This window comes from Ailuropoda melanoleuca, chromosome 13 (assembly GCF_002007445.2).
Source record: "Ailuropoda melanoleuca isolate Jingjing chromosome 13, ASM200744v2, whole genome shotgun sequence".
Classification (NCBI taxonomy): Eukaryota; Metazoa; Chordata; class Mammalia; order Carnivora; family Ursidae; genus Ailuropoda; species Ailuropoda melanoleuca.
This window is the reverse complement of record NC_048230.1, coordinates 5,019,904-5,044,229: the sequence shown is the minus strand read 5'-3', so window position 1 is coordinate 5,044,229 and position 24,326 is coordinate 5,019,904. Positions and strand designations below refer to the sequence as shown.

At 52.6% G+C, this 24,326-nt stretch overlaps 3 protein-coding genes across 3 annotated transcripts; 2 read left to right on the top strand and 1 right to left on the bottom strand.

Moving 5' to 3' along the window:
* Positions 1-328: 328 nt before the first annotated feature.
* On the top strand, positions 329-7,825 carry TMEM97 (transmembrane protein 97). The gene is made up of 3 exons (XM_002912335.4): positions 329-560; positions 5,523-5,667; positions 6,458-7,825. Exons 1-3 carry the CDS (start codon positions 432-434, stop codon positions 6,715-6,717), a joined length of 534 nt encoding a protein of 177 aa, XP_002912381.1. The 5' UTR covers positions 329-431; the 3' UTR covers positions 6,718-7,825.
* Positions 7,826-7,929: 104 nt separating this feature from the next.
* On the bottom strand, positions 7,930-14,034 carry IFT20 (intraflagellar transport 20). The gene is given in 7 exon segments (XM_034640115.1): positions 7,930-8,341; positions 8,793-8,896; positions 9,431-9,516; positions 10,672-10,800; positions 10,961-10,991; positions 10,994-11,200; positions 13,877-14,034. Coding segments are annotated over 6 exon segments (480 nt in total). The 5' UTR covers positions 11,042-11,200; positions 13,877-14,034; the 3' UTR covers positions 7,930-8,259.
* A 162-nt stretch (positions 14,035-14,196) lies between these two features.
* TNFAIP1 (TNF alpha induced protein 1) lies at positions 14,197-24,073 on the top strand. The gene is made up of 7 exons (XM_002912334.4): positions 14,197-14,387; positions 17,412-17,729; positions 18,307-18,476; positions 18,896-18,985; positions 19,062-19,114; positions 19,897-20,092; positions 21,443-24,073. Exons 2-7 carry the CDS (start codon positions 17,525-17,527, stop codon positions 21,677-21,679), a joined length of 951 nt encoding a protein of 316 aa, XP_002912380.2. The 5' UTR covers positions 14,197-14,387; positions 17,412-17,524; the 3' UTR covers positions 21,680-24,073.
* Positions 24,074-24,326: the final 253 nt, after the last annotated feature.

Here is a 24,326-nt window from a genome sequence, read left to right as displayed (position 1 = left end):
GCGGTGAATGAACGGAGTACTGAGCCAAAGGGACCGCAGCGAGCACGGAGTCGGCAGCTAGAGGCCCGGCCGGCAGCAGGCCCCCGTACCGCGGTTCAGTGTGCACGCCGCGCACGCGCCAGCTGTCCCACGCTGCGGGCGAGGAGCCCCGCCCCCGTCTCACGCGGCGCCCCCGGCGGCCAATAGAAATGGTCTGCGGGGCGCCGCCTCGACACGCTATACACGGACGAGCCAATGGGCGCGCTCTGCGGCGACAGCCGCTCCCGCCGTGGCTTCGTAGCCAGCCAATGGGAGTGGCCTGCGTAGCCCTCAAGGGGGCGGAGCCGGAGGCCAGGGCGCGGAGTCCTGGGACGCGGTGCGGGCGCGGGCCCACTTCCCACGTCGGCGGTCCAGGCGAGTGCGGCCTCGGCTCCTGCCCCCGCAACCGACGGATGATGGGGGCTCTGAGCTTCCGGCGCGGCCTGGAGTGGCTGCTGGGCCTCTACTTCCTCTCCCACATCCCCATCACTCTGCTCCTGGACCTGCAGGTGGTGCTGCCGCGCGAGCTCTACCCGGTCGAGGTGAGGGTGAGGGTGACGGTTGGTCCTGACCGCCAGTAGCCGAGCTTGGGGCCCTTCCGCGCTGCGGTGGTTGTACCCTGGCGTCTTCAAGACCTCCCCTCCTCCGCCCGAAACCCCCCCCCCCCCGGGTTCTGGTTCTGCCGCCCTTCTCCCCCGGCCCTCCTTAAGTCCTGCCGGTGCCCGGGCCCCTCCTCACCGGTCAACGTCTTCCTTGGGGTTTTCTTTACCCCAGAGCCTTACCCCAAGCTGTTTGGGGCAGATTCTATGGTCCTTTTGAAGACAGCTTTTCCCTGGGTATGTGTAAGGCTCCCACTCCCCACCTCTGGTCAGTGGTCAGTATTTGAGGGAAGTAGCCTGGATGAACCAGTGTCTCAATCACGTGCTGGACTTATGTGTTCTTTGAAAGAGCTCTAAAATACCGTCTAATCCCAGAGAAATAGTGCAAGTAGAATTGGACCCGTAGAAAGGGCATTCGCAGATCGACATTACTTAAGTGTCAGGATCCAGCAACTTCAAAAGCTCATAAATAAATTAAGGACACCTTTTCAAATCAGCCCTTTGGTTCGAATAAGAATGATCACCTGAGCAGAAATAGAGGCGAAAAGCCCCATTTCCTGGTTGTTGATGAGTATACTTTACCCCAAACTTTGCTTTAATGCTTGTCATTCCTTCAGAGCTACCGTTTTACTTTCCCTGGTCTTTTTCATGTCTGGACCCCATAACCTTTTTCTGTAGAATTCCTATCCTCAGTTCTGTGCTTCTCCAAATTATCTGCACAACTGTGGGCAAGACTGACTTGTCTACCTAAAGATTTGATTTTGCCTCTGTTTCTCTTTAGATGTTTTTTTCTCTGTAGTTCAGGGGTCCTTAACCTAAGGTCCATGAACCCCTGATCGGGTATGCAAATTGTGCCGTGTATTTTCTGGGGGAGAGCCTGTAGCTTCCATTAACTTTTCTAGGGGTCTGATCCTCCCCAAGAGGCCACTGCTCAACAATGTACCCCCCTCCATAGTTTTTTGTTCGCTTCTAGATCCCGATCGTAACTGGGTAGACCTCTGACCTGCCTTTTCTTGGGAAAAGTGTAGGTAGTATGTGGCAAGAGCATTGAACTGCAGTCTGGGGACCTGGTTCTTTCAAGAGCCGCTTCAGTATCTTGGGCAAGTCAGGGCTCTGTAGCCTCACCTGTCAATAAGAGTGAGCTGGGTTAGCTCAGGAGCCAGCCCTACAGGGTGTGTGAGTTTCCTGTTGCCGCTGTAACAAAATACTAGAAACACAGGGGCTTAAAACAACATGTTTTCTCTCACAGTTTGGGAGGTCAGCAGTTCAAAATGCATCTTGCAGGGCTGGTTCCTTTGCAGATCCTACCAGACAATCTGTTCCTTGCCTCTTCCAGTTTGTGGTGGCCGCCTGCGTTCCCTGGCTTGTGGCCATATCACCTCAATCTCTGCTTCTGTCATCGCTCTGCTGCCTTTTCCTCTATAATCCTGTCGCCCTCTGCCCCGCTTTTGTAAGGCTGCTTACGATTACATTTAGAGTCAACCAGCTGGCCGGCATAGCCTCCCCATCTCAGGACCCTTAACTTAATCACACCTGCAGAGTCTCTTGCCATATAAGGTTAGGTGCAGAGATTCCAGGGATCAGGACCGGGATGTCTTTGGGGACCGCCTGCCACACATACGCTTTCTCAGCAGGACGCCATCTCAGCTCTGCACCAGCTGTTAGTTGCCTCGAAGAAAGGAGAGCCTTGTCCGTGGCTTGCAGAGTCTGTGTGGCCAACAAAACTCGGGCAGGCTGTCTGTTTACAATCTTCGATGTTGTGAATCCCTTTAATACCGAGCACTTCTGTTACTCCAGGTATTCCGGACTTAACAGCTGGTACTTCTTGGTCTTTTCTGAATGTGCCATTCCCACAGGTCCTTGCTCCCCACTCACAAAATGCAGTGAAACTGTGTCCGGCATCATAAAGACCCCATTTAAGCTTATATATTTGATTTGGTAAAGTTTTCTCACCTTTATAATGTGGACTTGCTGTAAAAGGTTAAGGGCCATTGCAGTCAGGAACTGGCCAGAAATTGTGTCTGTGTACGTGTACGTGTGTGTGTGTGTGTGTGTGTGTGTGAGTGATGCTGTTTGAAGGTGTTAGCAACACGGGCACCCTATTTTGGAAGGGCTGTGTCTCTGTTCACTCTTGTTCCTTTGGAGTGGAGTTTGATGGTTTTGTTGCTTCTTCATGGGGAAATAGTAATAAAACCCTTCAGTTATTCTCAGCTTCTCTTTGAAAAAATGGCAAATCGTAACATCTGTTGTGTTTTTCTTCCCTAAATAGAAGGAATTTTCCCCTAGAACTGTAAAGTTTGTGGAGATCCCATAATGGTTGGGCTAAAATTTGCCAATTAAGTATCTTCCTTGGTTTGAACCGATCAACACTTGGAAAAACTCTTACTATGAAACAATAAGGATTTAGTCTGACTTGGAACCTGGAGAGGGTGGGGAAGCATTTTGTGGAGCATTTGCAGCGCGTTTGTACCATCGCTTCTGTTAAAGTAAGGAAAGACGGGGCACCTGGTGGCGCGGTCGGCGAAGCGTCTGCCTCCAGCTCGAATCATGATCCCGGAGTCCTGGGATCGAGCCCTGCATCGGGAAGCCTGCTTCTCCCTCTCCCACTCCTCCTGCTTGTGCTTGCTCTGTCAAATAAAATCTTTAAAAAAATTAAATAAGCAAAGACGGGTGAGCATTTACGTGTGAAATCAGTCTGTGCTGTCATTCTTTTTTTGAGAGGGAGCATGATCAGGGAGGGGCAAAGGTGGAGAGAGAGAATCTTAAGCAGGCTCCACTCCCAGCCAGGAGTCCAACGCAGGGCTTGATCTCATGACCCTGAGATCATGACCTGAGCGGAAATCAAGAGTTGGACGCTTAACCAGCTGAGGCACCCAGGCGCCCCTAAGCCCTCATTCTAAGGTAGAGAATACAGGTTTGTTCAGTAGCAACTCCTGGTTTAGAAATCCATGTGCAAAGGCCAGGTGAACAGTTCAATGGATAATAGTGGTAAGTTGAGTCAAATATGAGTCAGGTATAAACCTTTTTTGAGGGTCTTATCTAATAAGAATAATTCTTACGACCAGTTGCATGCTGAGATTTTAATAGGATTAAGCTTGAATGTCTCTGAATGTGGGTTAATTACATTCAGTTAAGTAATGGGAACATTTGCTATGTGCTTGCCATTGTGCTAAAGACCATGCACGTTAAGTCATTTTATCTTAGGGAGGCAAGTACTATAATTGGGAAACTAGTTCAGTGAGATTAAGTGCTTTGCCCAGAGCCAGGAACTGAGCCCCCCACGTCCCGTGCTTTTCACTCTGCCAGGGACCTGTGTCTTGCCTTCCATCTGCCCTTAGTCCAGGCCTTGTTCTGGCATCATGTGGCTGTTATGTGACTGTGGGCAGGTGCTTGGATGCTAATTGATTACTTCAAGATCTGGCTGATTAGATTTTAAATTTTGCTAATCTCATCCTGCAGCCCTTAGAAATTACTGTGATGTATAGAACTGTCTGGATTTATGAAATAGGTGGATCTGAGAGGTTGTATACAAATTGAATAGAAAATGAAACTCAAACCAGAATGCCTTTTAAATTCTACAGTAAATCTTCAAAGCAGGTCATTCCCTCCAATATTTTTTAAAACAAATCCAGAAAGCAAAAAAGGATCTTAAACATTTGGTCCAAGTTGCTTGTTTTACAGATGAGGCAACAGCCCAGGAGAGGTGCAGGGACTTAACCTTTATGAGTGTTTTCTACCCCATTACCAACCTGAGAAGTGCCTAGAAGGAAGCTAAGGGTATTGCCCTGGATTTCAATTTCAGATCAAGTACAAATTCAATATCACTTGGTCAATAAACTGGTTATCTAGCCAGAGCCTTTCTGAAATTAAGGCCATGCTAACAGAATGTTTGTTTCTGGATATTTGCTTAAAGCTTACTTTCAGCGGTGAGGCCTCTGTTCCACAATAGTGAGCCTTTATCTTTTGATTAAAAATTAACAGGAAAAATATCTTTGGATTTTCCATTGCAGGCTAAATTCTTACGCTGGAAGTTGCCTTTATTTATCATAATATCAAGACATAAATTTGGCTTTGAAGGCAGGTGTGTCAAGACAGGATGTAAAACACGACAGACCTTCGGTAGTCCCTGTGGTGTGGGGAGCCCTACGCTTTGGGACCTTACAAAGGGCACAAAACGGGCCACCTCAGACCTTCCTGCTTCCTTCCTGTGCCAGCAGCCACGTCTTCACAGATCTGCATCTTTTGATTTAACAGTGTAATTAGGAGGGTGAGCCCCAAGCTGGAACCGAGACTGCTAACCCGCAGGCTGATGTAGCCTAGAAGCTCTGTCGTTTGTGGTTTGGGCGGTTTGTTCTATAAATATCCAACCGGTCTCCTAAAAGAACACGCTTCAGAACTAGTGTGGTTAAGAATGAGGCGGAGCTGGAGATTTAGGGATTAGATTGTCTAAAATTGAATCTTTATAGAGGTTGAATTTATCTCCCTCCCATCCCCCCACCCCCAAAAGACAAACTGGGTTCATTTCTGTATTTGAGGCAGTCTGGCCCTCGGAGCCCGGTGTGCGGCCAGACGGTAGGCTGCTTCTCACAGCTGTCCTTTGCCAGGGAGATTGTGGACAGATTCGTTGCCATTGCGCGTTGGGTCCGCGCGCTAAGCGCACTAAGTGCTAGATAGCGTTGCTCTGGACAGTGGGCGACACAGTGCTGTCACGGAGTCAAGAACAGACGCTGGGTAGCCCAGAGGGCCTGGAAGAGCTGAGGGAAGCTTCTGGGAGCAGCTAGTGAGTTTTTATGACATGACCGTCGTCGGGGCTGCTGTGGGGCGGGGTGATGCTCTCCTCCGGTGGGCGGAGCTGCGAGCCTGTCCCGCCAGCAGCTGGCTGTTCACGGATCGGTGTCTCCTCAGCTGACGAACCTGCGGCAGTGGTACACGAAGGAGTTCAAGGACCCTCTGCTACAGGACCCCCCGACGTGGTTTAAGTCCTTCCTGTTTTGCGAGCTTGTGTTCCAGCTGCCTTTCTTTCCCATAGCCACGTATGCCTTCTTAAGAGGTTGGTAACTGGTGGGGAAATCCCATTTTGGCTTTTGAAATCAGGTCCCAGAAATCTTTTGGGAGGGTGTCTCGGAGAAGGGGAGCGGTCCCCAGTGTGTGCGAGGGTGATCTCGGCTGCGGCGGGAGTGGCAGGAGAGCTCTCGGAAAGGGACGTCCCTGTGGCTCAAGCCCGTGGCCGTGCTTGGCTGGGCCGTGGGACTGCCTCCGTCAACTGGAAATCTCTCGTACACTGGAGGCTGCTTACAGATTAAACCTGTTCCTTTTTAATACTATTTTTTAACCCCTGCAGAATTTTCCTTTTGTCCTTGGCTTTTATTTTTCGGATTTGGGCAGCACCGGACTGGCTTCTAAGCGGTAGCGTGCAGCTCACCCCTGAAGGGCTTCACGTGATTTATTCTTACGGTGTTCCCGTGACTACCGCTTCTATAAAGACGGTGGCCCTACTGATGTACAAGCTCATACAGCCGTTTCCCCCCGGAGCCCCCAACTCCGCGTCTTGGCAGAGTCTGTCGATCTTCTCACCTGTGTGCAGTTACTTAACAGGTGCTGTTGGCAGGCCCCTCCCCTCTGCCTCGTGTAAATTGTAATGGCCGTTTTACTGCCCTGGAGTTTTTCTGAACTCAGTTCCGGCAGGCAGCGTGCTCGAGCCCCGGCTCCGTGGGCTGGGTGGTTTTAGAGCACCTCCAGCTCTCCATCTGTCTGCACTCAGAGGGTAGGAGGACTCCGCGGAGCACCCCTGGGGTCACGAACAGACCTAACCTCCTCTCTCTCTCTACCCCCGACTTCAGGAGGCCGCAGGTGGATCCGCACGCCTGCAATCATCTACTCCGTTCACACCATGACAACGCTAATTCCAATTCTCTCCATGTTTCTATTTGATGATTTCTCCAAAGCCAGTGGTTTCAAAGGACAAGGACCTAAGACTTTGCGAGAACGACTGGCCCTCATCTCGGTCTATGCCCCCTACCTTCTCATCCCTCTGATGCTTCTGCTTTTCATGTTGCGGAGCCCCTACTACAAGCATGAGGAGAAAAGAAAGAAAAAATGAGAGAAATAGTGACTGGCCCAGGGGGAGATGCCCATAGGGCAGTTTCCCTGTTGGACCCAGTATGAGGGAAATTGCGCAGAACCCATGTCTTCAGTAGCTTTGAAACACACCAGCAACGCACAGAGAGCAAGACTCTGGCAGGAGCCGCATCAGAACCTCCCCTGTGAGGGCACTGGCGCAGACGGACCCGTCACCTGAGCGGGGACGGCAGGGGGTGGGCCAGGTCAGAGGGAAGTGGTGCCAAATACCTCACTGCGTGCCCGACTTCCATTGTGAGCAGGACCAGACCAGATCCTGGATAAACTTCCAAGAAACGTGGCCTGCCTGGCGTGTTCGTGAGTCACCTGACCCACGGTGCACGTGTGATTAAGCCCTTGACTCCTGATTCTCCGCACCATATCCTTTAACAGCAAAATGAAGAGTGGGATTTTTCAGGTTATTTTTAAGTTTGAAATTATGCCTCTTTAATATGCATTAAAACCTGTATCATGTTTTTTTGTTTTGGGGTTGTTTTTTTTTTTCCTCCACCCTTGGTTGGGGGAAAGGTTCTGTCAGAGGTTTAAACTTGGTTTTACTCAAGGGTCAGCTCTGACCTGACTTTCAGAAATAGATTAAGCCGGAAGGTGTTTTGTTTCTGTCTTAAACAGGTCATCCCAGAAAAGATTTTTTTGTAATCTCGTGATTCATTTCTCTTCCCAAACCTTAGTTTTCTATGTTTTTACAGACCACCTGACGTAAGTCCCTTCCCTCTGAGGTCTGGTGTGTCAAACCTGATTTGGGAGTGTGCTTCCTGTTGGATAACTTCCCCTTCCTGAGAGTTTCATCACCCTCCCTGGCTTGTTCTCAAAGTGGAAGGGCAGCTGGGCATGACCTGTCCATTGTGTAAATGCAGGGTCTCTTCACTGGCGTTCCTCAGCTTTCTCTAAACTCGTACTCAAGGTCAACTCAAAACAAACACACACACACCTGTGAACACACATGGAAAATGATAACTGGTCCTGTTTGCTTCCCTCTTTTTGTCTGTTTTGCTCACAGGCCATACTGGTCTGATTGTTGGGAGTATCCTCTGACTCGTGTGTCTGGTCCAAATAAAGGTACCTGCTGACCACTGCCTGGTTTGTTTTGTGGATGAGGGAGGGGCTCGGGAGTCCAGGGTTCTCTCAAGGTGTTAGATGTATGCTTCAAGGGCATCAGGAAAAGAGGTAGATCAAGCCATTTGAAAACAATAATTTATTGCTCGTCCTCTCCAAAGCTTTGTGAATTAAAAAAAAAAAAAATCAGCGTTTACAGATGGCTCAAGTCAGGCTAAGAATGCCAAGAGGTGAGAGCCTGGAGCACCGTGGCCACGGGTGTTCACCAGCCACTGCGCACGGCCACGTGCAACAAGCTCCCCAGATTGTTGACTGCCTTCAGAGACGCTGTGTTCCTTACACACCGTCTCTCAGGACATACGTGGGTCATTAGTCAAGTCACTGGAATGGTACAGAGGTTTTTCTGGGTTTGGTTTGGTTTTTTGCCCTTCTATAAAATGACATTTTCAGTTCATTTCTGAAAAATAAATTGGTCAATAAATTCATTTTGTTCTGCTTCTACTTTACACAAAGCTTCGTATTCGACCCGATACCTGAAAAACAAAATTGTTAGAAGCCCTAAAAATGGATGAAATAAACCATGGATTTAATTCTTCTAGAGAAGAATATAAAGGATTTAAATGATGCCAAGAAATGGTGTGAGTTCACAATGAAGAAGTTGGGGTAAGAAAGAACAAAGAGGCAAAGCCCAACCTACGGCCGCCCATGAGAAGCCTCCAGCCCTGAGAGGTGTTCTCCTTTAGAAGAACCAGCGAACACTGGACACTTGCTACCTGAGCTTTCAAGCTCTCAATGTTAGATATGGTTTTGTATTAAGAAATTTTCTCGTTAAATGCAATTTTATTTTTTAAATCTTCACAGCAGGATGACAAGTGAGACACTATTCCTGGGAGAACAATGAAGAAGAAGGAGGGTAAGTGACCATTCAAGAAGGAAAAATAGAATTGCAGTTGAGTAAAGAACTTGCTTTACATCATAACTTACCTTTCAAGCTGCATTTTCTTTTCTGCTATTAGTGCTTGGAGTTGCTGCTGCTGGGCTTCTCTCTGTTTTGCTATAGATTTGAGCAAGTTCCGAGCACCAATGGCCTAGAAAAACAGTATCACTAAAGAAGGTCATGGCTTCGTTAAAACCGTCTTCAGCATTCAGTCCTCAGCCAAGGAAGGGCCACTTGGGGGCTATCTCTGTGCCCACCAGGCAAGACAGTCGAGCCCCAGAGCCTCAGGAATAAGGAGGAGGAATAACTGCCTGATGAGACCCAGACTGCAGCTCGGGCAGGGCTGCGTATCCCTGAGTCTGGCACACAGGTGGCCGGTGCCCACGTGGTGTGCCACTTAGCCCTGGGGCCTTTGCCAAGTCATGGGCACCCTGCATGCCTGCACTGCTTCACTTATAAAATGAGCGTAAAGCCACTATCTCGGTGAGATGAAGATTCAAGGAAGGAATGACAAAGTGTACTCGGATATAAGAATTCAAAAGGAGGTTAACCGCACTTGTTACTAAAATCCTGTTTTAGATAAATAAAATCCCACACCTCCCTCCCCAAGAAAAAGTCAAGATGGCAGAGGAAAAGCAAGAGAACCATGTCCCAGGCCAAGATTTAGAAGACATGCTGATCTTACCTTCATCTTCTCATTTTCTGCTTCTTTTGCAAGTTGGTCAACAAGCTCAATTAAACCACCAACTATTTTCTGAAACTGGCCAATTTCTTTTAGGGAAAGAACAGAAAAAAAAAATGTTTTATTTTCTCAGCATCACCTCTCCCTCAGTGTTCCCTTGTGGCAAGAGGGCAGGGCTAACTGCCCCTTCTAATTTGTGTCAAAACAATTTGGTGCCTGCTGACCTAAAGTCTTCCACCCTTGGTCTAAACCAAGAGAAAGGTGGCCAGGTGCCCAGAGCCGGACCGAGGCATACTCGGACCTTGAGTCCCAAATGAGCCAGCCAGTAACTATTAACCTTAGGTATGAGGCTCCTGATGGGCCCATCCTCTGCGCACACTGTATCCTGCTTTCCCGGGAGTGACAGGAGGCACAAAGGGCCATGCTCATGGAAGGACTGACTCAGGACATGAACAGAGCCTCTTGACTAGCCCATAAGGAACTAGATTTCAGTTAATGGTGGTTAGGGGGGTAGGGGTTTGCCAACTGTGACCAGAGCTAATAAAAAGCTCAAAGCATTTAAGTGCCTCATCTCCCATTCAACTTTTCCAATGTTCCTGGGTGTGGTGGGACCTCATTCTACTGAGGACTGAACTAGGACCCAGGGAGGAAGGACAGCATGCAGTGAGAAGACTGGCAAGGGAGCCCATGCTGCCTTTGACCAGTCAAGCCCTCTACAGACACATGGAGTACCCAGAAGGCTCAGAAGTCCCTGCTGTAGCCAGAGCTGCTCTGTACGCAGTGCCACTGGGCGGGCTTGCCTGCTGGGACAGGAGGTGTCTGTGGCTAGCTAAAAAATGACCTCGTTGAGTCTGCTGAACTTTGAAGAAATCAAATCATGAGTACATAACTCTTCCCCACCCTCAAGCCATAGCGCTGCCCCGTGAAGTTCAAGGTTTCTGAGAGCAAAAAAATCAAAGATGGGATATCCTCTCTCCATTCCACCATCTGCCTTGATTGGTGCTCTGTGTTTGACTACACACAAGCATCAGAGAGCAGGCAGACGAGGTGGTTGGTACGTGGGAATTCATAAAGGCCAGACACAACTTCCAGGGAGCCAGTGGCCCCGTTCTGGCCAGGACGACAGCTGCGGGGGGGGGGGGGGGGGGGGGGGGGGGGGGGGGGGGGGGGGGGGGGGGGGGGGCGGGGCACAGCTGGAACAGCTCAAAGCCCAGTGGCACCACATCTCCCCAAATGACACTCACTGTCCACAAAGTCCTTGCACTCTTCCTTGAGCTCTATGGTCTGCTGGGTAACTTCAGGGTCCAACACGCGCAGCTTGTTCAGCTCGTCAAAGTGCAGCCCTGCTTCACCCAGGATGTCCTTGGCCATAGCTGTGAAGAAAGCAGCCTCAGTCCCCAATTACGTCCCAGCCACCCAAGGAAATGCCTGCTTCCAGCCCAGCCCCACTCCTGCCCCCAGGCACCAGTGCCAAACCCCAGACGTTCCTCCAAAGGCTCCCCTTCCCTCTGCCTCCACCTCTCTGAGCCTCACCTGTTTCCCTTCCGGCTTCCCTAGAGAAGAGAAGCTCTGCTCTGAAGGGGTGCTAGTGGCAGCCAGGAGGAAGTGTGTCATAGGAGCAAGGGTCAGGAAAGAATAAAGTCCAGTTGCTTGTCACAGGCATCGTTCATTCAACACACATTTCTTGAGTGCCTACTACATGCCAACACCGCTAGATGCTGGGGTACAAAGATGTGCGACATGGTGCCCGCCCTGGAGGAGCACAGAGTTTGGCTGGAGGAAGACAGACATGGAAACTGAGAGAGTATACTGTGTTAAGTGCTTTTACAGAAATATCACTCAAGTGTTGCAGGAGAACAGAGTAGTTAACAGGGTGAGGGAGTCACATTTGAACTAAACTGTGAGAAGCCATAAGCATATTTATCCCCAATTATGTACCCAAAAGGACGTGAAAAAGCTTTTCCAGTACAGTCCTAGCATAACACCAAAAGCAGGGAAAAGAGGAAATCTGCATGACTTAAAAATGAGAGTTAAAAAATAAGCCAGGAGTAAGGACATCACCCACAATGTAAGCCACAGGCATGCTGGCCTGAACTAGGACCAAAGTTGGTTCCGTCTCTTTCTAGCAGGAAACACAAAAAGGAATGACGCTGATGAGGATGAAAGGCTTTCCAAGCGGAGAAAACAGCACGGACAGAAGTGTGAAGTCACTGAAACGGCCAGAAGATGAAAGGACCGAGGATGGGGCTGCAAAGGTCGGCTGGGGCCAGATCAGGAAGACCCTGCGTGCCCAACTAAGGAGTTAGGGTTTCTTTCCATAGGCAAGAGAATCAGCAGAGAGATCTTTTCCCTTCCCGGGCCACCCTGTGTTCCTGGCCCAAAGGATGCCTCAATTCTGGGAAGGAAACACTAAAACTCACCCTTGTTCTGGCAAACACACACACACACACACACACACACAAATTAAAAAGCACACACTCTGTCCATACAGGGAGGCAACGTTACCTAGGTCTAGCCATTGGCTGCCATACCAATTCGTAAACCCCAGAGGTTCCAAAGGCTGCCACCAGCTGGCCCTGCGCCAGCCCTCTCCTCTGCTCCCACGTCCCCCCAGCTGTTTCCCTTCCGGCTTCCTTAAAGAAGTTCTGTCCCAAATGGGGTGATTATGGGAGTAACTTCCCACAGCAGGTATACCATAGGGGAAGCAATGGTTAAAAAAGAATTAAGTCCCTGGCTGCCAGAACTGATTTTCAAGACAGCCAAAAATCCAGATTTAGAGATGAATGTGATTTTTAAAGGAAAGTACTGAATTCAAAATTTTAAAGGAGAAACCACATCCAACACTGTGGGCCAACTAATGCATGTCTTGTAGGCTGTCTGCGTACGACTGCAGCCCGAGCCTTTGGCCTACCGAAGGAACTAGGCTAGCCTCTTCTTTTTGAAACATTTTAATCAACCCAAGCTTCCTTTTAATGGAGTTTTTTTTAAAAGATCTGTCTTCCTGCTGTTCTGTTACATTTACACATATAAACCGAGCATTTAACACCTCTCAGATGATTAGTCGGACCAGCTGCTCTAGGAAGCTTCCAGCAACCTGAGGGAGCAGATACCTGCTTCCACTTCCACCCCAAGAGGACGCACTTATTCAGAAACATTTCTCATCTCTGGACAGACAGTAAACAAATAATCACAAATTGTGGGGGCAGTATGAGGAAAAGCACATGGTCCTGTATGAAGCTGGAGCAAGAGGACGTAATTCATATGGGGGGGGGGCTCTCACCAAAAGCTTCTGAAAACATGACACTCAAGCTGAGAGACCTAAGGAATATCCAAAAGTTTGCCAAGTGAAGCAGGGAGGAGGCATTCCAGGCAGAAGGAAAAGCATGTGTGAAGATCCGGATGCTAAAAGAAATGTAATGCATTCCAAGAACTGAAAGGCTAGCGTGGTAAAAACCCAGTGAACAAGGGGGAGTGTGGAACAGGATAAGTCTAGGTGGGGAGGCCAGGGCTGGCTCATGGAGGGCTCTGAAAGCCGCACTCATGAGCTCGGATTTTATCACGAGGGTAGTGGGCAGCCAGCAGATTCTCAGCCGAGAGGCACAGTCATACCTGCCTTTTGGAACGATCACTCTGACCCAGGATGGAGAATGAACTGGAGGGAACAAGAAAGTGGGGCTACACCTACCTTGTTCATCACGGTAACCCTAGCATCTAGCAGGGCTCCTGCACATACTGAGCGCCTGCACTCAGTAAATGTTTGTGGAACAAATGACTGGAAACAGAGAAGGCTATTACAGTAACCAAGGCTTGGGGCTGAAGAAAAGTGTTCCAATTTGCGATGTTACATAAGTTGATGGCATCTGGTAACGGAGTGACTGATTGCAGGAGTTTGGGGATGAGGGAAGGAGAGGCAGGCAAGATCCCCATGTTTCTGGCTTGAGCGCCAACTGTATGTTCGGGGGGCAGAGGTGAATGAGACAGGGCCAGAGAAGGAGGGCAGGGAGAGGGTTCCCAGCCCACTCTCAGATTCCCTTCCAACTCCCACCACACGTGCGTGTCTGAGCATCTGAGGAGCACCGGGCACAAGAACCGCACTGAGCTCCCTGAAGATGACGGCGGCGACACTCTCTCCACCCCCCGGCTCCCCCGGATCCACTCCCCGGCCCGCGAGCAGGCGCCATCCGCGGCGTAAGGGGAAGGGGCACCGGGCACACATTTAGGAAGACCTCGGTGATGGAACTGGCTGTCCACACTATGTAAACGCCTTGAACTTAAAGGAGCCGCCGTTCCCTCACAAGACCGTTGCGAGCATCAACGCGTAAAGCTCCGGACCCGAGCTGGGTGTCACGCCGCTCGCAAAGAATCGCGCGGAACCCCCGTTTCTTTCGGCCTGTCAGGTTCACTCGCCCCGAGTCCGCCCGCGTCCTCCGACCCGGAGTCGCTGCCTACCTGCCAACCCCGTAGCGGCGGCGCACTGCCGCCCGGGTGATTCCGGCAGGCCGCTTCCCTCCCCGGTTAGCGGCAGCCGGTGCCTCGCCCGCCGGCCTCAGCCGCTGCCACGGCTACAGGACCTGTTTACCAGTAACGTCATTACCTGACTGCGGAAGTACTTACCCCTCCCGACCCGCAGAGCCTGCTGGGAAACAGTCCGGAGAGGAGGGACGGCTGCCTACAAGACCCAGAGGCCTTTGCGCCGCAAAAGCTGCCGGAAGTAGCTGAGCGCTCACCGCCGAATCCTCTCAGGGGCCCCTCCCTCCCCCGTGATTGGGTGCTGGGCCAGGTCCGCTTTAGAGTCCCAGGCTGCGGGGTCGGCGGGGTTGGGCCGCAGCTCAGGGCGGAGTCCGCGGGCGGAGGATGTGAGCTCACGGCCCGGGATTGCTGGCGGGCAGGCGGCCACAGCCCAGGGCGGCACGGGGTCGGCTTGCAACCCAGCTGAGAGGAGAAGCGCCCCCCGGGGACGGTGAGAGCCGGGGAGCGGATGCCCTGGGGGACAGGCTGGACGGGCCCCGGGCTGGAGCAGAGAGCCCCACCCAGTCCTGGGGAAAAGGCGTGGGACAACGTAGGGGGAGATGGAGAGCTCAAATCCTCCCCTGGGATGGGTGTCAGAATCGCTCTGTTTCTCGGTGGTGAGGAGGGGTGCGGGCCGGGGAACACTCACCACAGAGGTTGGGTCTCGCTAAATCTTTCCAGACTCTTTGGGCGAAGTTTAAGATTTACACCTAGGATTTCTGCTAGATCCGCCCCCTCTACCCAAGATCGGTTACCCGCCCGCCACCACCGAGTGTTTTGGATTTCTGGGTCCTTCTTCCTTTAGGACCCCACCTTCTTCCATGGCCGTGGTTGTTGTCCTGCCCTTTATTCGGCTTAGGTGCCCATTAGCCTCGCTGAGGGAGACTCGGATACGCCCTCAGCCCCAGGCATCCCCAAATATCCGTACACAAAGTCCGGAAGAAACAGCAGTGAGGCTATCAGTGGAAACTTCATTCTCACTGGAATTACTTTCTGGGGCGTCACCTGCACAAGATTCCTGAAGCCCATTGGTCTGGGAGGAATCTGAGCGGGCGGCATCTGAGCTGACGTCATCCAGGGGCTCAAAGCAATTGCTTTGTGGGCTCTGTTGGCCACCACCTAGCCTTTGAGTTCCTTTACTTTGGCAGAACATATGTGTGCTTTCTTTGATCCTGGGGAAATCGGGGCTAGACCCAAAATACATTGGGAACTTGCTAAAGCCTGTTAAGGGGTGGACTTATTCCTTTGCGGTGGGCGGAGGAAGGTGAGGTGATTTCATACTGTTCATGTGTTGCTTAGGGATTGGGCAATCAATCTGCTGGTGAGGGTTCATCTCATCCATACTCCATCCTTGAGGCAAATGAGAGTCTCCTGGACAAGCCACCAAAGAAATTCCTTCAAAAAGCACCCGCTCTGGTCCTTCCTTGGACATTCTTCCTAGGGACCTATGGAAATCTTTTCAGATACAGTTTTGGTCTAACAAACTGACTATATTAAATACTTGCAGTTGTGCGTGGCATTGTGCTACGCACTGTTTTGGATAGCAGAGCAGTAACCTGGGGGAAGCCGGTCCACCGCTTCTGGATCGCACGTACAGAAGGTGACGTGCAACCTTAAACTTTTGCGTGTCGTGAGCACTACGAGGCAGTGTCACCTTTTTTCTGTCTCCATTACCAGCAGTGTCTTCCAGGGCTTCATCACTTGCCTCGACTGCCACTTCTTCTGGTCTTCCCTTGCTCTCATGCACCCTTACGATCCGTTCTCTACCCGGCAGCCAGAGATCTTTGCAAAATGTGAATAACTCAGACCCTGTTGCTCCCCTGCTTAAAACCATCCAATCGATGGCCGTCACAATTAGTATAAAATGCAAACTCTTTAATATGAACCGGCCCCCGCATTACCTGACTTTACATCAAGCCAACTTCTCCCTTCTTTCTACGCACTAAACATCTTGGCCTTATTTCTGTTCCTAAAACTTGTATCTAACTGAGAAACTTTGCACTTACTCTTCTGTCTGTCTGGAAAGCTCTTTCAGACTTCAGCGGGAATGTCACCTTCCCAAACAGGCTTTCCCCGGCCCCTATCCACCTTAGGACTTCTCCCTAGTCACTCTCATCACTAGCTTATTTAGTGCATTTCTTACTGGAACTGCTTGCTTATTTATTCATTTTCTTGCTTATTTTCTGTAACCTTCCCCTAAAATGTAATCTCTGTGAGGCCATGACTTATACTCTTCTCTATCCTCAGTGCCCAGCACAATAAATACTAACTGTTAGTATTTGTATTCTTGTTAACATTATGATTCTTCTTCGTACTCCTTGAAGGCAAGGTCCGTATCTTTCCATCGCTTTGTCCCTACCGCTTAACAGAGTAGGCACTCAGTCTTGTTTTCTCGCTGAATGAATTAAATGAAGTAATGTCTATATGAAGTTGCCTAGACCAGTACCTAGAACATGGTAAACGTGCAGTGAATGTTTGCTTTTTTTTTCCTCAGTGAATGCATTTTAGTGATTCCTTAGAATACTAAGACATATAATAGAGAATCTAGCTCACGAGGGGTGACCTGGCTTTGCCCTCCTTTGCTTCCCTCGCTCCTCCCTCCCATGAATGCCTGTCAGTGTTTTAGTTTCCAGATCACTTCATAGTTGTTTTTAGAGTTATCGTCTGGTCTTTTCAAGCCCTTTCTCCCCAGTCTTGTGAGTAGGGAAGAAAGGAAGAGATAGGGCTGGGCCTCCTCTCAGGAAAAAGAAGTAAAAATAGCCATCCTGTAGTTGTTCTGCCCTGGAAAATGGTGACAATTTCAGGAACTTGGGACAGGGCTGGGACCAAAAAAGAGGAAGGTCAGGAAACTCCACTGGGGCCAGGGTGACCTCTGCCAGGAACACTGGCTGGCGCCCTCCAGCCTGGCTCATTCCATGCTCTCCTGAAGCTGCTTTTACTTTCCTTCCTGAAGCCAGACTGCGGGTGGTGCTCAAAATCAGCACTGGCACAGGCTGCTTCTGACCCTGGACTCTTTAGAAAGGAAGTGCATCCTGTCCCTCTGGCTCCTGGGAATCTCCTGCGCTGGCAGGATGCCCAGTAGGTTTGGTGGGAAGTCTTGGGTCCTGGGAACGTTGAGAAGCAAAGAACTGGAATTGGACTGTGGTTCCCCAGGGTAAAGACTTCTGCTGCCCTGTCTGCTCCTCAAGCCATCTCAGACTAACCCCCAGGGTTTGCTTGTCCTCCTTGCTGCCGAGAGCTGAGCCGAGGCTCAGGGAGGCTGGCGAGATGATGGGCAGGCTCTGGGAGACTGTGCTGGTTCCTGGTTCCATAAAGAAGAGCAGGAATGTCTTTTGCTGTTGCCTTGGGCCTTAGCCTCTGCCAGGGAGTCTTGGCTTGTCAAGGGGAGAATGACCACACGGTCCCCTCCTGTTCCCACTCAGCTGAGGGCTCTCCTCTGCTAACTCCTGTCTTCTCTCCCATCTTCTGCTCACAGTGCTGAGAGTATGAGGCTCTGGCCTCCGCTGGCCACTCGCTCGTGATCTTTCCACCACGGCGGAGCCTTCCAAGCCGACCTCCTGCCGCGTGGTGATCTATCTGCAGCGGGAGATGTCAGGGGATACCTGTCTGTGCCCAGCCTTGGGGGCTAAACCCAAGCTGAGCGGCTTCAAGGGAGGAGGCCTGGGCAACAAATACGTCCAGCTCAATGTGGGGGGGTCCCTGTACTACACCACCGTGCGGGCACTAACCCGGCACGACACTATGCTCAAGGCCATGTTCAGCGGGCGCATGGAGGTGCTGACCGACAAAGAAGGTGAGGCATCGGGGCTCGTTGGGCCGGCTGAGGAGGGAAGGAAGAGACTCCGGGGCAGGGCTCAAGCCTGGCAGACCTAGACCCTAGATTCACTCTTCCCGTTCCCCGGTACAGGACCCCTTCACCTGGAGTCCTCGGTAGAGCTTCAGAATTCTTTGAGGTTGTATGCAGAAGGGTGTGCACGTACGCATTTTCCAAGGCGAAGATCCGTACTTTTTAAACATTCACAAAGGACTAGATTGTCCTGAGAACCATCACTGTAGTGACCGGGCAGTGCACAGAAGGCAGGCAGGGCCTGGTGGTTTCTGTGTTGCCAGGCAGTGGCCTGAGCGCTCCTGAGCTTAGACCTCTGTGGGCTGCCACAGAGCCTGGAAGGCCTCTGTTCCCCGCCGTCCAGGCCATCCTTTGTGGCCATCCTTTGTGGAAAAGAACAGCCGCAGACCTAAGAGCTGGAGGTGGCGTTCCCACTTCTGTTATCCCCTGCTGCAGGCTGCCACCAGGCTCGTCAGGTGGCCTTTGCCCGCTGCTTGCTACCTGGAGGCAAAGAGTAACTGTCTGGGCCTGTCTGAATCCCTAGGCTGGATCCTCATAGACCGATGTGGAAAGCACTTCGGCACCATTTTGAATTACCTCCGAGATGACACCATCATCCTCCCGCAGAACCGGCAAGAAATCGAGGAACTGATGGCCGAAGCCAAGTATTACCTCATTCAGGGGCTGGTGAGCGCGTGCCGGACTGCTCTGCAGGTATGGAGCTGAAGCGCGCTCAGGTCCAAGAGGCTGGGAGTTGGGCCCTCCCTTCGGGGGTGTCAAGGTCCAGTTCCTGGAAGGTCGCATGACCGGTATGGTTGGTGAGTCCGAACCTCGTTAGATACACCGGGTGCTGCCCAGGCCGAGGATGCTGGCAGCCAGTCGTTTTGTAAGGTGACGGACTCGGGCAGTAGGACTAAGGCCCAGCTTCCAGCTTCTACACCTTGATATCTGGATTTTAGGTTTTCTGGGAATGGGGTTCTGCTTGCCAGCTGGCAGTTTCTGTTGCCAGATCCCCCCTCCACAAGCAGAGGGTGGCCTTGGCAGAGGGGCTCTGATGGCTCCCGGGGAAAGCCTGGCTTAGCCTGGCAAGTAGCAGATCTCAAAAAAGATTCTTGGTCGTGTGTGTCGCCCAGGACAAGAAGGACTCCTACCAGCCTGTGTGCAGCATCCCCATTATCACCTCCCTGAAAGAGGAAGAGAGGCTCATCGAATCCTCCACCAAGGTACTGAGACCCCTGAGGGCAGCGGGCGGGGGAGGCTGGGCCCCTGGCCTGGCCCTCATGCTCTCCTCCCTCCCAGCCGGTGGTGAAGCTGCTATATAATAGAAGCAACAACAAATACTCCTATACCAGGTAGGGTGGCATCTGGGGGTGCGGGGTTGGGGGGCCAGGGCGTGGGGAAGGGTGGCAGAAGTAGCCAGAAGGACTAGGCAGCCGGCCACGGGGCAGCAGACCCAAGAGAAGCCACCCGCACTCCTGGCTATGTTGGCAAGCATCTGGGTCTCAGGCAGGAAGGACAGAATGAGAAGGGAAATGAGGGCAGAGGCATTTGGAACTTGGTGCAGGGCCCTGGCTGAGATAGAGAGAACGAACCGGAACCCCCCCAACGGGTCCTGTCGGGCGGCGCGCCAGGTGTTTTCCCAGCATTAGCTTACGAGGTGGCGGACGGACCCTGGGGCCCCATGGCTGGGACTCCCCCTAAGCCGGCCTCTGTGCTTCACAGCCGGGCCGGATTCTCCCTCGCCCAGCGCCCCTTGGCCGGCCGCAGTTAGGTAGACGCGGAAGGCCACAGGTTCAGGGAGTCCCTGTGGACAGACGTGCTGCCAGCATCCCCCCTACAGCAAGGAAACGGGTCCTCCTGCCACGATGTCAGCGAGCCTCCTTCCTTCGGGGCCCTATGAGAGGAGACCGCCCTCCCTCAGTTCTCTCTGCTCTCACTTCAGACAGACTCCCCTCCTCCTCACGGGCCCGCAGACCCCGAGGGTGCCCTGTGACCCTTTTCCCTGCGGTCCCCTCCAGCATGTTGACTTTTCCTCAGTTCTGCGTGACAGCGAGGGGAGGGGGACGCGCCCAGCCAGCACCCTCTCGTGCTGGGAGCTCACTCCCAGGCCCACTGGCCTTCATGGGTTTTTCAGCAACTCGGACGACCACCTGCTGAAAAACATAGAGCTGTTTGACAAGCTCTCCCTGCGCTTCAACGGCCGCGTGCTCTTCATCAAGGACGTCATCGGCGACGAGATCTGCTGCTGGTCCTTCTACGGCCAGGGCCGCAAGCTGGCCGAGGTGTGCTGCACCTCCATCGTGTACGCCACGGAGAAGAAGCAGACCAAGGTGCGGGGCTTCCCTCTGCGCGGGGGGCGGCCGCCTCAGGGAGCCAGAGGGCACTTGGCTTACCGTCTTCCGCAGACTCCCGTGATGGTGCCGGGCAAGGACGAGCCAGTTGGAGGAGTCCAGGGAGTGGCTTGGGAATGCTCGGTTCTGGTCCACTGAGGGGCGGGGGCTGTGGACCAGCAAGAGACAGCGTGGTGCGGTGGGAAGGACCGGGTCTTTGGAGTTGGCCCAATTCAGGTCTGAACTCTGGTTCTACCATGGACCGGTTTGCTGGCCGCGTACAAGCCATTTAAACCAGCGGGGCCTCAGTTTCCTCACCTGCAAACATGGGCACGATAGCGCACAGGTAGTGGAGCGGTTAGGGAGATGCGGCACTTCCTGGGAGCCGCAGAGCAGGGTCTGATCGCCTCTCGGGCCGCTGCTGGTCGGGGTTCCTGGTCAGCAGCTCAGCGTCCGCAGGAGCAGCGCGGCGCCAGGAGCATGTGAGGGGTCTGACAGGTGACAGTGAGCGCAGACTCGGCAGAGCCCGTTCTCCCGGGCCGAAGCAGTGGTGTCCCCCCAGAGAGGAGCTGCCCCCGTGAGTGCAGCGGAGGCGGCAGAGGCCTCTGCTGGGCCAGGAGGGCGGCCCACTCGGAGTCGTGTGTGTGAGGGGCTCGGAGAAGCCAGGGTATGGGGCACCTGCTCGGCCCCCGGGCCCTGAGCGGCCTCCAGCTGCGCGGTCTGAGGGGAGGGGGAGGACAGCTTACAGGAGGTGGCCCCGCTTCCTCCTGTCGTTATGGGGGTGGGGACTCCCGTGTGCGTCTATAAGTGGAGTCAGGAGTCAGGAACAGGTCTCTGTGGCAACACCACCTGTCACCTTCCTGTGTCTTCTCTTTCACGAGCTTCGTGACTCCTCACACCACACCTTTGAGACAGGCAGGGCTGGAGCATTCTTCCCGGTTGACAGGTGAGGGACTAGAAGCCCAATAGGCTAGAACCCAGGTGCCTTTCTGTCCTTCATGTGATCTTCAGCAACTGTCTGACGCAGATCTTAGCCCTGATTTTACACGGGTGGAAACTGAGGCCCCACAGCTCGTAGCTGGCAGGGCAGTATTTAAGCCAAGGCCCCAGCCCCTGCACACACTAGCCCACCGGTCTGGGACCGGGCCGCGTGCTAGTCTTCGCACCTTATGTCCACAGAGTACGGCTCCCCACGGCGCCTTCAGAGAGACCTCCCTCCCTCACGGACAGAAGGCCACCCGTCTCGGGAGAGTTGAGGAACTTACAGAGCCAGCACAGAGGCGAGGGCCCTGCCACGTCGCGGCCTCTGTGATGAAAGCTCATTCGGTCCTCTTGTCCCCCTGACCCCAGGTGGAATTCCCAGAGGCCCGCATCTATGAGGAGACACTCAACGTCCTACTCTATGAGACCCCCCGCGTCCCTGACAACTCCCTATTGGAGGCCACCAGCCGGAACCGCAGCCAGGCTTCCCCCAGTGAAGATGAGGAGACCTTTGAACTGCGGGACCGGGTCCGCCGTATCCACGTCAAGCGCTATAGCACTTACGATGACCGGCAGCTTGGCCATCAGTCTACCCATCGCGACTGACAGGACCCTCAGGGAGTCGGGGCACAGGACACCCTGTCTCCCCTCCTGTGGAACCCTGCCCCGTTGGCCACCCCACGCTGCTGCTGGCTGGGTTTCTGCTCCAGCACCCAGAGGCATGACAGGAGGGCAGAGGGCTGAGCGGGAGAGGGACCACGTTCCTTTGCCCTGCTCCCTGAGCACTTCAAGACGACCAAGTCCTGGACCCTTTGCTCACCCTTCCTGACAGGGAGCTGCGTCTGCCCCGGGGTGAGTGGACTGACCTGCCCACCTCCCACGAGAACAGTCCCCTTGCCCCCTTGCTGAGTGTCCTTTTGCTCCACTGAAGGGCTACCTTTAGGCCTCTGGGGAGGTCCATGGGGAATGGGCACGTTCTGGTGCTGTGGAGGCCCAGTTTCTTACAGAAGGTGGGGCTCCTTTTTCCCTGAGGTGTTTAAGCACAGGCTTCATGATTTTGGTTTTTAAAAGATTATCTAGGAAATGAATAGTTAAGTCTAATAATGAGGGGACTGGGTATTTGTGCTACCCCTCTAGGCTGCCAAGGCCCCGGCTAGGGCAGACCCTTGGCCTTCCCTGGTGCCTTTGGCATGTTTCTTTAAAGCACTTTGTACTTTTATTCAGATTTGTATTCTGCCCTGACCGACATCACCTTTTTCTGACCCTAACCCCTCTTCCCTGTAGAATCGATCTGAGAGAGGGGCTAGAGGGGCAATAAAACAAAACATAAATTAGCTTTGGCTTTGCTGGGCCAGCCACGCAGCAGGCCAGAGAGCATGCAGGAAGGAAGGACATGTAAGTTGGGAACTGTGGTCCTAGTAGTGCCTATGAGAAAGGACATTTTAAGGTCACATAATGGACTCCTAGGGCCTAACATGATTGTTCTTTTTGATTCTCTTGCCCTCCATGCCAAGACATGCTTTGCTCTCCTTACTGGAAAGCCAAAGGGCCGTTACGGGGGGCAGGAGCATGAGCCACGGTGGGAAGGCTGTGGAGCCCGTGGGCGCTGCACTCAGATGCCCATGAGCCGAGGACAGTGAACACAAGCTCTGCATTCCCAGCAGCCCTGTGCAGAGGAAGCATGTGCTTGGCCAAAACTCCCCTGCCCGCTCCATACTGTTGGTTTCGTGTCCCAGCTGGGGATAGTGGTTCTGCCCAGCACTGAGTCTGGACACAGGGTGATGGGAGCAGCGTAAGTCCCTTGAAAGCCCGGGTAATGTGGCTGTGGAGCTGCCAAGCCCCAGCTCTTGGGCAAGGGTGCAAGTTCCTCCTTGGGGCTTTTTTTCACTACCTTCTGTTTGGCTTGGCCCTTGGGAGGCTGCTATTCTGAATTCTTTTCCGAAGGAATGCCATCAGGGAGGGAGCTGCTTAGCCAGCCTAAGAAAACCCCATAGCCGCTGAGCGGTAGCCACTCGGGAAGGAGCACAGGTATCAGGCTTCTGTCCCCTGACGTCGCTGTAGCTAAGTGGCCTGCTGGTGGCCGACACAATGGAGCCTATGGGCCAAATGCCAGACCAGGGTTCGGAGACACCCGCAAGGACCTGAAATGACATGATGGGGCAGGGGAAGCGTGACTAACAGGCATTTTACGGTTCTCACAGCCCTGAATATGTAGACTTTCAGGTGAGGCACCCTGGTCATCAGCGCAAAACCCCTCCAGCCCTCACTGGAGCAATAAGATGAAGACAAATCCATTCCTTTGGCCAGATTGCTCCTTTGGCTTTGTGGCTTTCCCAGAGACTGGAATGCTTCTGCCTGAGGCCACTGGCCTATTTCCTCTTGCCCTCCTGAGGCCCTCTAATACTCAAAGCCCCGGCTGCCCACTGAGGTATTTTAATGCCTGTCCTTTGACCTCCCCAGCCCTGCAGCCTCTTTGCTGCTTTGACATTAGATCCTCAGCTGTCTCGGTGGTGACCGTCTTTCTTCCTGAGAAAGCACAATAATCCTGTACTGATCAAAAATACCTCCCTGGTCTTACGAAAAATACTAACATTGGAATCACTGAAGTAATCTTAGCTTTTTTAATCAGACTTTGTGGCATAAGGGTTGGGGGGATTTTCTTTGTGTTTCTCAGCCCCATTCAGAAAGCAGCTCTTGGCTGTGCGAATTTTTCAACTCAGAGCAGCAAACAAAGGAGTGTGGATGAAGGTCAAACCTTGTCGGTTTCTGAGAAAACTGGAAGCCTGCTGTTCCCCACATGTACCAGGATTGGGTTTTATTCCATTTCTCATCTGACCAATGTCTGCCTAAAGGATGGCCCAGGTTCCGCCACGAGAGGAGGTCTCCTTTGTCACTTAACTGCAATCTTCTGTTGCTCAGCATAGGTGATGGAAACAAACACTAATTTCTAATAAAATTGTGTTACACTGCAGTGGTACAGAGCCATGCTTGCAGTGATTAGAGCTGGGTCAGCTCACTGCTGTGGACACAGTTGTTCTTCCGCAACCCCCCCACCACCACCTTGTGTTCTCCCCGAGTCCTAAATCCTGCCGCACTCAGTTGCCCTGCAACCCAGGCTCCCCCTGGTGGAGGATTAAGGACAATACTAATAAGGGCTGGAACTGAGATTTAATATTAAGAATAAAACGACCTCTTTAACAATCACTATGGTAGTAGGGAAGGAGGAATCTCTAAGATTCAGGGGGAAATGCAG

What these genes read in the sequence shown, in the direction of transcription:
- TNFAIP1 (XM_002912334.4), top strand. Translation starts at nt 17,525, where the DNA reads ATGTCAGGGGATACCTGTCTGTGCCCAGCCTTGGGGGCTAAACCCAAG. An exon ending in GGTGCTGACCGACAAAGAAG is followed by an intron (nt 17,730 to 18,306) that starts GTGAGGCATCGG and finishes CTGAATCCCTAG; the next exon opens with GCTGGATCCTCATAGACCGA. An exon ending in CGGAGAAGAAGCAGACCAAG is followed by an intron (nt 20,093 to 21,442) that starts GTGCGGGGCTTC and finishes CCCTGACCCCAG; the next exon opens with GTGGAATTCCCAGAGGCCCG.
- TMEM97 (XM_002912335.4), top strand. Translation starts at nt 432, where the DNA reads ATGATGGGGGCTCTGAGCTTCCGGCGCGGCCTGGAGTGGCTGCTGGGC. An exon ending in GCGAGCTCTACCCGGTCGAG is followed by an intron (nt 561 to 5,522) that starts GTGAGGGTGAGG and finishes GTGTCTCCTCAG; the next exon opens with CTGACGAACCTGCGGCAGTG. An exon ending in CACGTATGCCTTCTTAAGAG is followed by an intron (nt 5,668 to 6,457) that starts GTTGGTAACTGG and finishes CCCCGACTTCAG; the next exon opens with GAGGCCGCAGGTGGATCCGC.